The sequence below is a fragment of the Trachypithecus francoisi genome, unplaced genomic scaffold (genome assembly GCF_009764315.1).
Source record: "Trachypithecus francoisi isolate TF-2019V2 unplaced genomic scaffold, Tfra_2.0 Lachesis_group10, whole genome shotgun sequence".
Lineage (NCBI taxonomy): Eukaryota > Metazoa > Chordata > Mammalia > Primates > Cercopithecidae > Trachypithecus > Trachypithecus francoisi.
In genome coordinates, this window is record NW_022681455.1 from 74317084 (window position 1) to 74329741 (window position 12658).

Consider the following 12658-nt stretch of genomic DNA (forward strand, 5'->3'; position numbering starts at 1 on the left):
CACCCTCAAAATCTACTTATAACCTTGTCTTTAGCAATTCCTTTCTTCAGACAACAAAAGACTAAATAAAACCAGCCTACTTCCCTAGATCAGCACATTCATAATTAATATAGAAAGCACAAGCATGGGTAAAACTGAAGAAAATCCTTCCCCCAAAAAACTTCCACACCCACCCCCTACATTCTGATACCTGGTATAATCCACTAGAGTTGAGCTGGATCCTTCAGTTCCAGTCACTTTTCGTCTGACCTTTGCTTTGACTTTTTCTTGTTTAACTTTGCTAGATGTTGACTCCAACTTTTCACAGGGTTCTTTTGTGTTAGATATATTTTCTGCACTTCCAATTTTCTTCCCAGTTTCTCTGTTGAGTTTGATTTTTTTGGCTGGAGCAGTTGAAGAAATTTTGTCCTTTTCAGGGGTCCTATCCATTTTTTCAATATCAGGTTCCATTTTGCGCTTTGGTGATGGTTTCACTATTTCAGTCACTTCCAGTTTCGAGATTTTCATTGAAGAAGACTCAAAATCCTTATCTACACCTTTTTCCTCAGTTTTTCTTTTTCTTTTTTCTCCCTTATTATCAAGTGGTTTGTTTTTCTCATTAGGCTTCTTGGTCTTTTCTTCCTTAGTTGTTAGCTTTTCTGATTTGACATCTTTGGAATAGTCCTTCTTCACTTTTTCCTCTTTGACTGGTTTTGTTTCTTGGTGTTCTTTTGCTGATTTAGAGTGAGCTTTCCTGGGCGTTCCAGTGATTTTTTCATCCTTCTGAGAGGAAGATGATGATTTAGCATTGTCAGTCTTTGGGGTCTCCTCTTTGGCTTTTTTAAGTGGAGGTTCAGATCGAGGAGATTTCTCACGTTCTCCATCTACTTTTTCTTGGGGTCCTTTAGCAGGTTTTACAATATTTTCTTTTTTGGACACAGCAGATCCATCATTCTTCCGTTTGGTTTTATCACCCTTTGTTTTTGGTTTATCCCTTTCTCTCTTGTCTTTTTCAGACACTGATTTAAAAGTGATGGATTCTGCATCCATTGGTTCATCTCTAACAGGTGTGGCATCATCTCTACTTGGGAGAACAAACAATGAGTCTGTTTTATTTTCTTCAACACCTGTGGGTTCTCTTGATTTCCTAGAAGTCTCTAATAACTCTGGGTTTAGAAAACCCTCACCTTCTTCCCCTTTTCTTCTTTTTCTGTGTTTCTTATGCTTATTTCCTTTACCATCTCCTGGAGCGTTTTCACTCTCCTTCTCTTTTGACTTTGTATTATCCTTCTGATTGTGTCCATCTCTTGCTGAAAGCTTTTCTGGATAGTTGCTACCTATGTTTCGACTTCTATGACTTTGCCCACCAACATAATCTTCTCTGCGGCCTCTTGTGAAGGGAGAATTCCTGATGTTAAGTGGTAAAAATCTCTCTGGAGAAAAGTTCTCTCTATTTGCTGAGGGTCTAGGCTGTGCTCCAGCAGCAAAACCTTTATAATATTTTTCATACCACTCTCTGTATTTTCTCTCCCATTCTCGATAGCGTTCTTTTTCAAATGGGTCTCTAAAGTCAACACTCCTCCCATAATAGGCTTTCATGTCATATGGTGGTGGAACTTCTCTGTATCTATTAAAATATTCACGTTCCGTTTCCCCTTGAGGCACGTTACGTTTATTAGGAGACTGTCCCCTAAACGCTTGAGGAGATCTTGATCGTGAATGATAGCGTCTATAAGGGGGTGACCTTGACCTAGATCGATGATATCCATGAGATCTAGACCGTGAGCGGTAATTGCGGCTCTTGCCTCTGCCTCTTCTGGGGTATGGAGGTGACCGTGAATAGGAACGAGAATGTGAGCGGCTGAATGATCGAGAATAAGAGCGTGAACGTGTTGAACCAGATCTTGATTTAGAATAAGTATATGAACTTCTTGAATACGAAGAACCACTATAGGGAGATTTAGACCTAAAAACAAAACAAAACAATAGTTGATAGTTGAGAAATACATACAAAATAAAACACAGACTCTCAGATTCTAGCATTCTTTCCTCACGGCTTCATCTGTCTTTATATCAAATTTCATCTTAGATGATTAAAGAGGTATAGTGACCTCTACTGGAATGGAATAAAGTACACAAATCAGAGCAATCACTTGTTACAAAACAAAAGTGAAGTCTTAACAATTAAGAGTGAAGTGCATTAATGTACCGTGAGTTATATGAGCTAACTAACATTAAACAAAATGTCAATTAATTTTAAATTTCACTTCCTATCTGAATATTGAAGTAGGAGTCTGTTTTTTGTCCTATACTGGCCAACAGCCTAGTTTAAAAGAAACATTTCAAGTGTAAGGATAAAAAATAAAGTCTTTTAAACAAACTTCCAGGGAATTTTTATAATTCACTTTTTCTATCAATAAAGCAATTCGTGTTCTATTACTACTTCATAATTACACAGGTTAATGTTCCAGCAAGAAGCTGTAGCCTTATGGTAAAAGGGTCCTGAGAACTGTTCTTTGGCTATTCCCCTATTTCTTTCCTTCCAAAAACATTTCCCAATTATTTGATACTATAACTTCAAGGGACAAGGGCAATTTAATCCCCACAACTGTTAGTTCTACACAATAGAATTTACACTGAGACATTATTTCAATGAACAGATATTGGGAAATAAGCTACATCTTCACTTCTACACACCTAGACCGAATCAGAAAAATTCGTAAGTGCAATGTTCTTTATATCCATAGCTAATCCCTGGATATTCAAAGTCCCATTTGTAATTCTGTTGTGAAGGCTTGCAAAACACTAACCTGGAAAATGAGCGCCTACGCTCCTTTTGAATCTTTTTGTATTCCATCAATTCCTTAGCAAAATCATTTGTAAACTCATCTAGCTTGGACTTTTTCTTTTCCCTAGTAAAATAAAGTTAAAGAGTGAAAGTTAACAAAAACCATTTAAGAAAACTAACAAGACAAATGTAATTAGATCATGAATGAAATGAATGAAATTGCCATTAGTTTTCCACTTTAAAACTATAAACTAGGAATCCCTGAGGAAGTTGCTTGTATGGCTTTGGTTTAAATTTTAGGTGAATTTCTCATACTAACTGGAAACACTGGAAAACGTTTCCAGACACCTATTTAATGTTATTATCAGAAAATGAAAAAAGTGTATAATAATTTCAAATTAGAATACATACTCTTCTTTTAGTCGTCGCTGCTCTCTATAGAATTCTTCCCTGGACAAAGGTGGTGCTTGTGTTGTTGGGATGGTATTTGAATGAGCTGTCTGCACTCCTGATGATACCCAAGGTGTTGATAAATTGGTAGGAGCTGGAGGAAACCCTGGAGGAGGGACACTATACCCAGCGGGTGGTGGCTGGCCAGGAGGAAACTGAGGAGAAAACTGTGGAGGAGGAACACCCGTAGGGAGAGGAAGTGTATGGGGAGGAGGCGGATACAAAGGAGGTGGTGGAACAGGTACAAAGACTGGAGTTGCTGGTAGTGACGGGCCTTGAGTCCTCTGTGATCTTTCGCTGTGGTGTCGCCCACGGTTTATACTTCTGGAGAAATAAATTCCAAGATATTACTTCTTCAAACTAAAGTCATCTGAGACAAGTAAGCTTATCTTTGCTATCCATAATTATTTTCAAACTTAAAAACACTGGAATAGAACCAACTATTCAACTAGTATAGAAACAGTACAATTTATTTGTAAAAATAACTCTACAACATAACGTAATTTTTAAGGCCATGTATTGACTGAGATGATGCAAGTTTATAGGACCTTCTCTACATGGAAATATTGTATTCAAAAGTTCTCTTTTATGAAGTTCAGATTGATTATCACTCCACTAATTACTACCTGTTACTTCCTAAACTGTCTTTTGAAGGAACTGACAGATTAATGCTGCTGTGACCTAGTTCTCCCCAAAAGTTTACTTATTTATTTTTGAGACAGAGTCTCACTCTGTGGTCCAGGCTGGACTACAGTGGTGCAGTCTTGGCACACTGCAACCTCCACCTCCTGGGTTCAAGCGAATTCTCCTGCCTCAGCCTCACAAGTAGCTGGGACTACAGATGCCTGCCACCATGTCCAGCTAATTTTTGTATTTTTAGTAGAGACAGGGTTTCACTGTATTGGGCAGGCTGGTCTCAAACTCCTGACCTCAGGTGATATGCCCAAAGTGCTGGGATTACAGGTGAGAGCCACCGCACCTGGCCCCAAAAGTTTAAATGAAGGAAAACCGCCTACTGTAACTTCTTTTTTGAGGGAGGAAGCAGGTGAAGATCATACAAAGCAGAATAAACTCTAGTTTTAACTTCTATAATTAACAATGAAAATATCAAGGCTTTCTCTCAAAGAGAAAGCATTCTCCTTTTTTTGGAGACAGACAGGGTCTCGCTCTGTCCCCCAGGCTAAAGTACACTGATGTGGTTATAGCTCACTGCAGCCTTGACCTCCTAAGCTCAAGTGATCCTCCTGCCTTAGCCTCCCAGGTAGCTGGGACCACAGGTGCATGCCACCATGTCTGGCTAATTTTTAATTTTTTTTTCTTGGTAGAGACAGAGTCTTGCTATGTTAACCAGGCTAATTTTGAACTTCAGGCCTCAAGCAATCCTTCCCCATCAGCCTCCCACAGCTCTAAAATTACCAGCATGAGCCATTATGCCTGGCCAAAACTCTTTTTATAAAGTTTTGGAGACCCCTTTATCCTGGTGGTGATTATGAACTAGACTAGCAGTTCTCAACTTTTTGGCACCAGGGAGCTGTTTTGTGGAAGACAATTTTTCCATGGACGGGGGAGAGGGGGGTTTCGGGATGAAACTGTTCCACCTTACAGGGCCAGGCATTACATTCTCATAAGGAGCGTGCAACCCAGATCCTTCACATGCGCAGTTCACAACAGGGTTCCATGCTTCTATGAGAATCTTAATGCCACCACTGAACTGACAGGAGTGGAGCTCAGGTGGTAATGCTTGCTCACCTGCTGTTCACCTCCTGCTGTGTTGCCCAGTTCCTAACAGGCCAAGGATGGGTAGTGGTCTGTGGCCCACGGTTGGGGACCCCTGACCTAGACAGTAAGATTCTTACTTCTCAGATTAATATTGCTTGTACCTGCCCACCAGGGCAGAAGCCTCTAACAATCTCCTGTCTCTTCTTTTGGAAAAGAGAGGGTGGGAGATGATTGGGACAGTGGAGTATAGAAAAGAAATAAATGCAATTCTTATTCACAGTTGGGAGCTGAGCTTGTTAGCTTTCATCTTAAATTGGTATCTTAAATATTGTCTGAGCCTTAATGACTTTCTTCTACTTCCAAGAGGGTAAATGCAAGCCAATATTCTGGGAGAAAGTAATCACTGGGAAGGAATATTAAAAATGTCTTAAAAACCATCATTTAAGGTACTATATATAATTTATTATTTTCTAGCCCTCTTTAAAGACAACTACCCAAGACTTAAGAGGGATAAGCACAATACAAACAAATGACCCCCTTCCCTCCTGCCACTGCTGTGCTTTTATTTCTTTGGTATTATATTTTCCTTTGGTGATACATACACACACACACACACACACCACACACACACACACACACATATATATAAAATAAGATGATTATTTTCCAAGATTTTTAGTATGCCTACCTGTAGCAGCTCCTCTCCCCTCTTCTAATTTGTTGTGGTGGAGAAACCAGATAGCCGAGTTTGTTGGAACTGTGTGGGAGAAAAAAAAAAAAAGGCTCAAGTATTTCTCCATGGGTATAATACATGACCTTTCCATGCATAGATGTTAAGACACCAATTTTAACTGCTCTGAAAACTTTTTCCTACTCCCCAATTCTTAAACTTGTTTCGGATAGAGTTGAATAAATATTATATTTACTTAAAACTAACTTTCCGCCACCAATTAACTGTATCATAAGAATAACTAGACTTCAAAAGAGATCACTTTATGTAATATTATATTTTAATTAGCATTCTATAAATTACTCTGTGAATTTATTGTTATATAGAAGGAAAAGAGCCCTTTTGTCTGCTGGGCACAATGAAGTCATTTTACATGTTAAGGTAGGTAGTGTCATTTCAAACCCAAACGAGGAAATGGATGTTAGGGAGTAAAACCACAGGACCACTGTCATACAGCTAGGAAATGAAGGAGATGGGATTCAAATCCAAGTCTACCTGTTTCTAAATCCTATGCTCCTTCTACTGATTTATCCTACTAGTAACTCATACTTTTAAGAATATATCAGTTTTCAATTGGATTATATAAACAGAAATAATTATATAAATAAAAATACATTAAGTAAGTCTGCTGATTTTCAATGCCATAAAACATCCCACAGAGAAAATCAAAGTTCTTTGTATTTTAGGGTGGAAAAAACATATCCTGTAGAATAAAAGACTTCATTTCAGACAAAAAAATTTTGTTTGGTAGATGTTAATCTTATTATGTATGTACTCAAATCAAACTTTGATCATCCAATCTAAGGATAGAAAAAGTTAAACCTACTAGAAAATAACTGACACCATATTTAAAATAACTTTTCAAGTAATCTTATCTACTCATTAACTGAAGTCCTGTCAAGATCCCCATTTGTTGGACATGAAAGTAGAAAAAAACTTTTAAAATTCTGTATTTTAGAAAAGATTTACTCATTTTTTTAAAAAACCCTCATATAAGCTTGATTTTTGACATTTTACAAAAAAAAAGTTAATCTGGCACATGAAAGTTTACAATAAAGAGCAGCGACCGACTGCCTAGTTTGGACCTTCCATCATCTAGTTTGCAGGCAATCATCAGAAGATTATTGTAAACATCTACTCACTGTTCCCAGCCTGGTCGACCACCACCTGGACGAGCAGTATTTATTCTTACTGGACCTAGAAGCAAAAAAATAAAAACAGTAGGTAAATATAAAATTGCACATTAAATCAAGCTAAAATTATTTTTTAAAGGGAAAAAAGTCTAAACCAAAGTCATTTTACTCACCAGTTGTGGGGATCAACTGTCCGTGCAATAAGGACTGTCCAAGCAAAGATGGGGTTCCAAGAACAGGCACCTGGTAACCCTTTGGAAACAACCACAAATAAACAGAAATAGTTTAAAAAAAAAAAAAAAAAAAGGAGGTAAAAACAAAATCAGAACAACAAAACCCTACTGTAAAAAAAATCCCAAATTAAAGCATCAGTAATATTTACCTTCTCTTCCATAAGAGCAGTAATTGCAATTGAGGAGGTTCCCTTTGAGTGCTCTGATGCAAGAGCTGCAGCTGGCAATATTTTATTATCAGAATCCCTTAAAAAAATATAAATTATAATACATTAAAAATCATCAGAAATGGACAATTACGAGTAAAAAATTTGCTGCTGTTTACCCATCACCTGCAGTAAGATCAGTTACGTGAAAGATGATGAATACTTTTGAGAAACAGGACAGAAGGCTGAAACTTTGAAGAGTTCTCTATATCTAAGTGGAAAAGTAAAATGAAGGACTCTCAAGAAGATATGATACTTATGACAGAAATCAGTTGCAAGAAAAGTAAAACTTAAAGAAAATCAAAGTGTGGCCTATGAAGACAAAAATCCCCCTAGGATTAGGAGTTAAGTTTTAGCTCTAGCTCTACCACTAAACTAAAAGGATAATCTTGGGCCAGCCATAGAACTCTCTGGGCCTATTCCCACTATCAACCAGATACATTTCACCAGATCAGTGGAATTTCTTAAATGTAAATGTAAAGGTTTCATCCTAAAGATTTTGCTTCAATATGTCTGAAATCGGCCTCTGACACCTACTTTTTTTTTTTTTTTTAAGAATTTATGAGACATTACATGGACAAAAGTCTCATTTCTGAAGTGGCAGGCTATGAGTCTTCACTATTATCCTACATCATAACGATGCTCCACAACAATCACTATTTCTGACTTCTCTACCTATCCAAATTGTTCTTACTCAAAACTACTCCTATCCAAAACTATCATTATGACCACGAGTGAATTCTCCCACCTCTGTTAAGTTCAGAGCTGTTATGGTATATGGCACATTCAACGTTTAACAGGAGCTGGTTGCAACCTGTGTAGTATTTGACCTCGGGATGCTTAATCCTCATTTGCCAAATGAATCTCCTTTGTTTTCCTCTTCCCCCAATAAGACTAAGTCATTTCTTACAAGTCATCCCACATTACTAAGCACAGTGGTCCACTAAGAAAGCTGTTAAAGTGATACTCAACAACAAAACACTACATCATTGACCTCATTTGGTTTCTAACAGTGAAAAATACATAGGCTTACCGAAAAGGTCCATCTGATTTTTCTGAATGAACTGATATTGATACTGTTGCAGTTATATCAGGTACAGGAGCTGGAGCAGAAGATGGATTTCCAGACACAGGAGGGGCCAAGGAAGACTGATTAGAAGTTAATGAAGATATAGAGGGAGTTGGGTGAGTTGATGAAGATGTCACTGGAATCATAAGAGGATCTTGTTGTCTTGATATTGGAGATCTCATCAGAGGCTGTAGGTTCCTCTGAATCAGTGGTCTTGGAGGTGGTATTGGGGGCGGTGGAGGAGGTAACTGTTTTCGTAGTCTTTTTGTATAACCAGTTTCATTTTTGAAGTTATTAACAGCCTACAGATACCAAGCATAATAATGCAGAAAAATGTTATGCAGTATTCACTGAAGTACAGTTAAATCAGTTAAAGAGTAAAAAGAATTTTTTCATAAAATGGATACAAAGATTTACCTGTCGTAAAAATTTATTGGCAATTAAAGCATCAGGAGAAACATCATTTTGATGACACGTTGGACATGTATGCTCATCTGATTCCAGGAGTGCTGTTCTTATACCTATGTATAAGATTTCAAATATTAATAAAAGCATAGTAGGACCTCAGTGTTTACGAAATGAATTAAAACTGAACATTTGTTCAGTTACATTACTGTTTTCCAAGCATGTTGTGCTAATCATTTCTTAGATTAGAAACTTAAGTAAAATCTCCCATCTTAAGTACCCCTCTGCTTTTTTCTATATGACCTATGCTACTCTAAAAAGAGAAGTCATAGCTGGGTGTACTGGCATGTGCCTGTAATCCCAGCTCCTGGAGAGGCTGAGACAGGAGAATCACTTGAGCCCAAAAATTCAAGGTCAGCCTGGGGCAAAATAGGAAGGATCCCCCACCTCATCTTTTTTTTTTTTTTTAAGGACACATTTAAACAAATGTCTGAATTGAGAGCAAAAGCACTCTTTCTTGAAGACTATTCTTTGTTTAGCTAGTAATTGGAATATTGCAGAAAACAAAAGAGACGTATGAGATAGTCTAGAAAGACAAAAATTTTACATGGCTAACTTGGGGTTTTTATTCTAGCCAGGAAATGAGATACCTACAGCACAGTACACGGCAGCAACACTAAATTACAGATATGAAGATTATGCTTCAATGTAGTAAAACTCCAGTAATATCAAGTGGTTTGTTAAATCTTAAGATATACTCTGAAACAAGTCTTTAGCAACCTCTTCTTGATTTTGGTCTTCACTGAAGAGGTCAAAAAATAAAGATTTACAGGTATCCAAACCATGGCCCTCTGAAGATAAAATCTGTAGATGCTCAAGTCCCTCAACTGCCCCAAAGGCATAGTATTTGCATGTAACTACTATGTACATCCTCTAGTATACTTAAATATTCTAGATTGCTTGTAATACCTGCTGCAATATAAATACTATGTAAATAATTGTTAATACTCTTATTTTAAAATCTGTATTAGTCTTTACTATTGTATTATTTTTTACTGTTTCCTTCCCCCCAAATATTTATGATCCGTGGTTGGCTGAATCTGCAGATGCAGAACCATGTGTATGAGGACTATATATTTCAAAACTACCTTCAAAAATGAAAAAGGTCAGAGCAGGCTTGAGCAAATTCTCAGGTTAACACTGATTTCTTCTGTGTAAGAAGGCACAAACTTAGGATAAGAGGCAGGAAAAAACTAAGTGCTAATATAAGTGATTTAAAAAGTCACAACTGCATGGTAAATGCTGGGTAATAAATACGTCTACAGACGCCAGGCGGTGGCTCACACCTGTAATCCCAGCACTTTTGGGAGGCCAAGGCGGGTGGCTCACGAGGTCAGGAGATCGAGACCATCCTGGCTAACATGATGAAACCCCATCTCTACTAAAAATACAAAAAATTAGCTAGGTGTGGTGGCGGGAGCCTGTAGTCCCAGCTACTTGGGAGGCTGAGGCAGGAGAATGGCATGAACCTGGGAGGCAGACCTTGCAGTGAGCTGAGATCACGCCACTGCACTCCAACCTGGGAGACAGTGAGAAGCAGGTCTTAATACACTTAGAAATATTAGGATAAGCTATTCACAATCCAGGAAGAGGATTTAGATACCACTTAAAAACATTTCCAGAATTATCTAAGGCCCAAAAAGGTTTTAAAATTCTGGATACCACTTAAAACATATAGAAAACAAAGTCTGTATTAAGAAAAACACCTCAGTATAGTCACCCTGATGAAGGTAGAGAAAGTGTTCAATTCTAGTATTTAAAAGGACAAAGAGGTTATTGTTTAACAAAGATACAGCAACAAAAACAGACTTCTCACTACTAAATGCTCATTGATCAACACTTGTCATCAACATTATTAATTTTATTATTAAAATATATGAGGTTGGGAAGAGCCATTCCAAGTAAATACAAATATTCTAAAATACACATCTTCCAAGATACAGCATTTCTTACATTCATCACAGTAACTGTTTCCACAGCAGGGAATCACAACAGCATCAGTCATAATATCCTTGCAGATGAGACACAACAATTCATCTGGGATAGGATCATCTTCTTCGGAGGAAGAAGATGGCTCCTCTGGCAAGAAGGGAGGTTTCTCTTTTTTCCCAATTGCATATGCTTCTCTGTAAAAGAAGGTTTTAGTGTTTTACCATTGTTAAGAAGGCAGAGTATTCATCCTACATGTTCTACTATTACATGATCGGAACACATAATTTAGCACAATGCTAAATTAGTTTAGACAAGCACCGTATCTTCTAAAATAAGGGAGTAATTATGTACAACCTCACCCTAAACAAAGACACAAAAGTCTAAACAAGTATAACAAAAAGAAGCAAGGAAATGCTATAAAAACAATAAAAGGATCTTAGAACCCATAACTCTAAGAACTGAGGGCCAGAAATAAGGCAACATGTTCTGTGCCATAAACTTCTATTTAAGTGACAAAGACAAGACTTGAATTTAGACAACACCATAATCACAATTTTTCCTACTCTATCAAGTTTCTTGAAAAAAATTAAAATTAAAATTAAAAATCCCAAAAAATCTCCCCTTCTCCACATCCCAAGTCCCTCAAACCTGTGAAGGTATTGGAGTAAATGCCACAAGATGGGAAATTAAAATTAGTACTGACATTATACAATTAAGGAACGATAGTTCAAGGGAAATATTATGTCATTGCCAAACAAATAATTAATAAAATGAGATACCAAAACCCATGATCTACTTATTAGTATTTTAAGTATTTTAAAAGAGGTTAATCAATTTATAGTCAATTAAGAAGCATTAGTGACTTAAATGATCAAAATATGTGTTACAAAATTGTAAAGTAACACCTCATTAGACATTCTAGGTCCAGTTTTTTGTAGAAATGCATTTTGCAGAAATGTTGGGCATTAAATATAGTATTAAAAAAATAAAAATAGCTATTCTCAGACTTGTCACCATTGCTTCTACGCCCCCATCTTCTCTGTAATCAGGCAAATTTGCAAAACACAGGTATCCCTAGAGAAACCCTTTCTATTTCATTCAGGAACAGAGTGTGTTTATCTCAATGCTGAAAATGAAAGAATCTCGGCTGTACAGAGTAGGGTACCTTAGGTGTGTTATTTGTGTTGCAGTTGCTCCATAGACATCACCACGATTCCAGAAATAAGTATCAATTTGCTTATGCCCCATTGTTCCCAATTTGTGAAAGAGGAGTCTCCCACTGCCCAAAAGAGAGAAAAAAAGAAAAAAAAAAAAAGAAAAAAAAGAGGAGAACAGAGGATAGAAAAAGAAACAGAAGAAGAGTCTGAGTTGCTTATCAGTGGTGTTAGTGAAGAGGGTGAAAGTTTCATTTAAAATATTTGGATTCCCATCTTTCCCCAGTATTTGCTGTGTGTCTGGCACAATTGGGCATTTGTATCTCAGCATTCAAAAGCAATGAAGTTAATTATTAGTTAGGGTTTACAGGTGATATTCATTTTTCCGACACAAATTTTTATTTAAAAAGTTTACATAATAAAGATGAAGCGGTCTGCTCTTGTGTCTGTAAAAATCATCAATTTCAAGCTAAAGTTGTTTGGAAACACCTATGAAATGTCTCTGAATTAGAAACAGCATAACAACAGACTGTTCAATGATGAACCACAAAAACACAGGATGGTGACTGATAAAAAATAGATGGGGGTGAAGTTGAGGAAGTGAGCAGGGTTGGGAGTTAAGGAAAACATTCTTATCTGTGAACGAAAACACTATTTACTAAAGTACATATTCAAAAACACAAGATCTTTTCAATACCATTCTACGGCATAGCTATTTTCATCATCATCCCCACCTGCTCACTACACTACACTTCAACAATATTTATAGCATGAAGCCGAGGAAAACTATTCTTATATAT

General features: G+C 37.0%; 1 protein-coding gene across 2 annotated transcripts in view; it reads right to left on the bottom strand.

Annotated features, from left to right (window-relative positions):
- RBBP6 (RB binding protein 6, ubiquitin ligase) overlaps window positions 1–12658 on the bottom strand; it is a 34555-nt gene that overhangs the window by 2166 nt on the left and 19731 nt on the right. The window contains exons 8-17 of one of the 2 annotated variants that reach the window (XM_033217729.1): window positions 10726–10898; window positions 8725–8828; window positions 8272–8609; window positions 7182–7278; window positions 6973–7051; window positions 6809–6863; window positions 5625–5693; window positions 3179–3541; window positions 2790–2891; window positions 191–1945 (exon numbers count right to left, since the gene is read on the bottom strand). In XM_033217729.1, the coding sequence (XP_033073620.1) occupies window positions 191–1945; window positions 2790–2891; window positions 3179–3541; window positions 5625–5693; window positions 6809–6863; window positions 6973–7051; window positions 7182–7278; window positions 8272–8609; window positions 8725–8828; window positions 10726–10898 (3135 nt within the window). The remainder of the gene's footprint in view (window positions 1–190; window positions 1946–2789; window positions 2892–3178; window positions 3542–5624; window positions 5694–6808; window positions 6864–6972; window positions 7052–7181; window positions 7279–8271; window positions 8610–8724; window positions 8829–10725; window positions 10899–12658) is intronic. The other variant, XM_033217730.1, reaches the window with a different exon arrangement.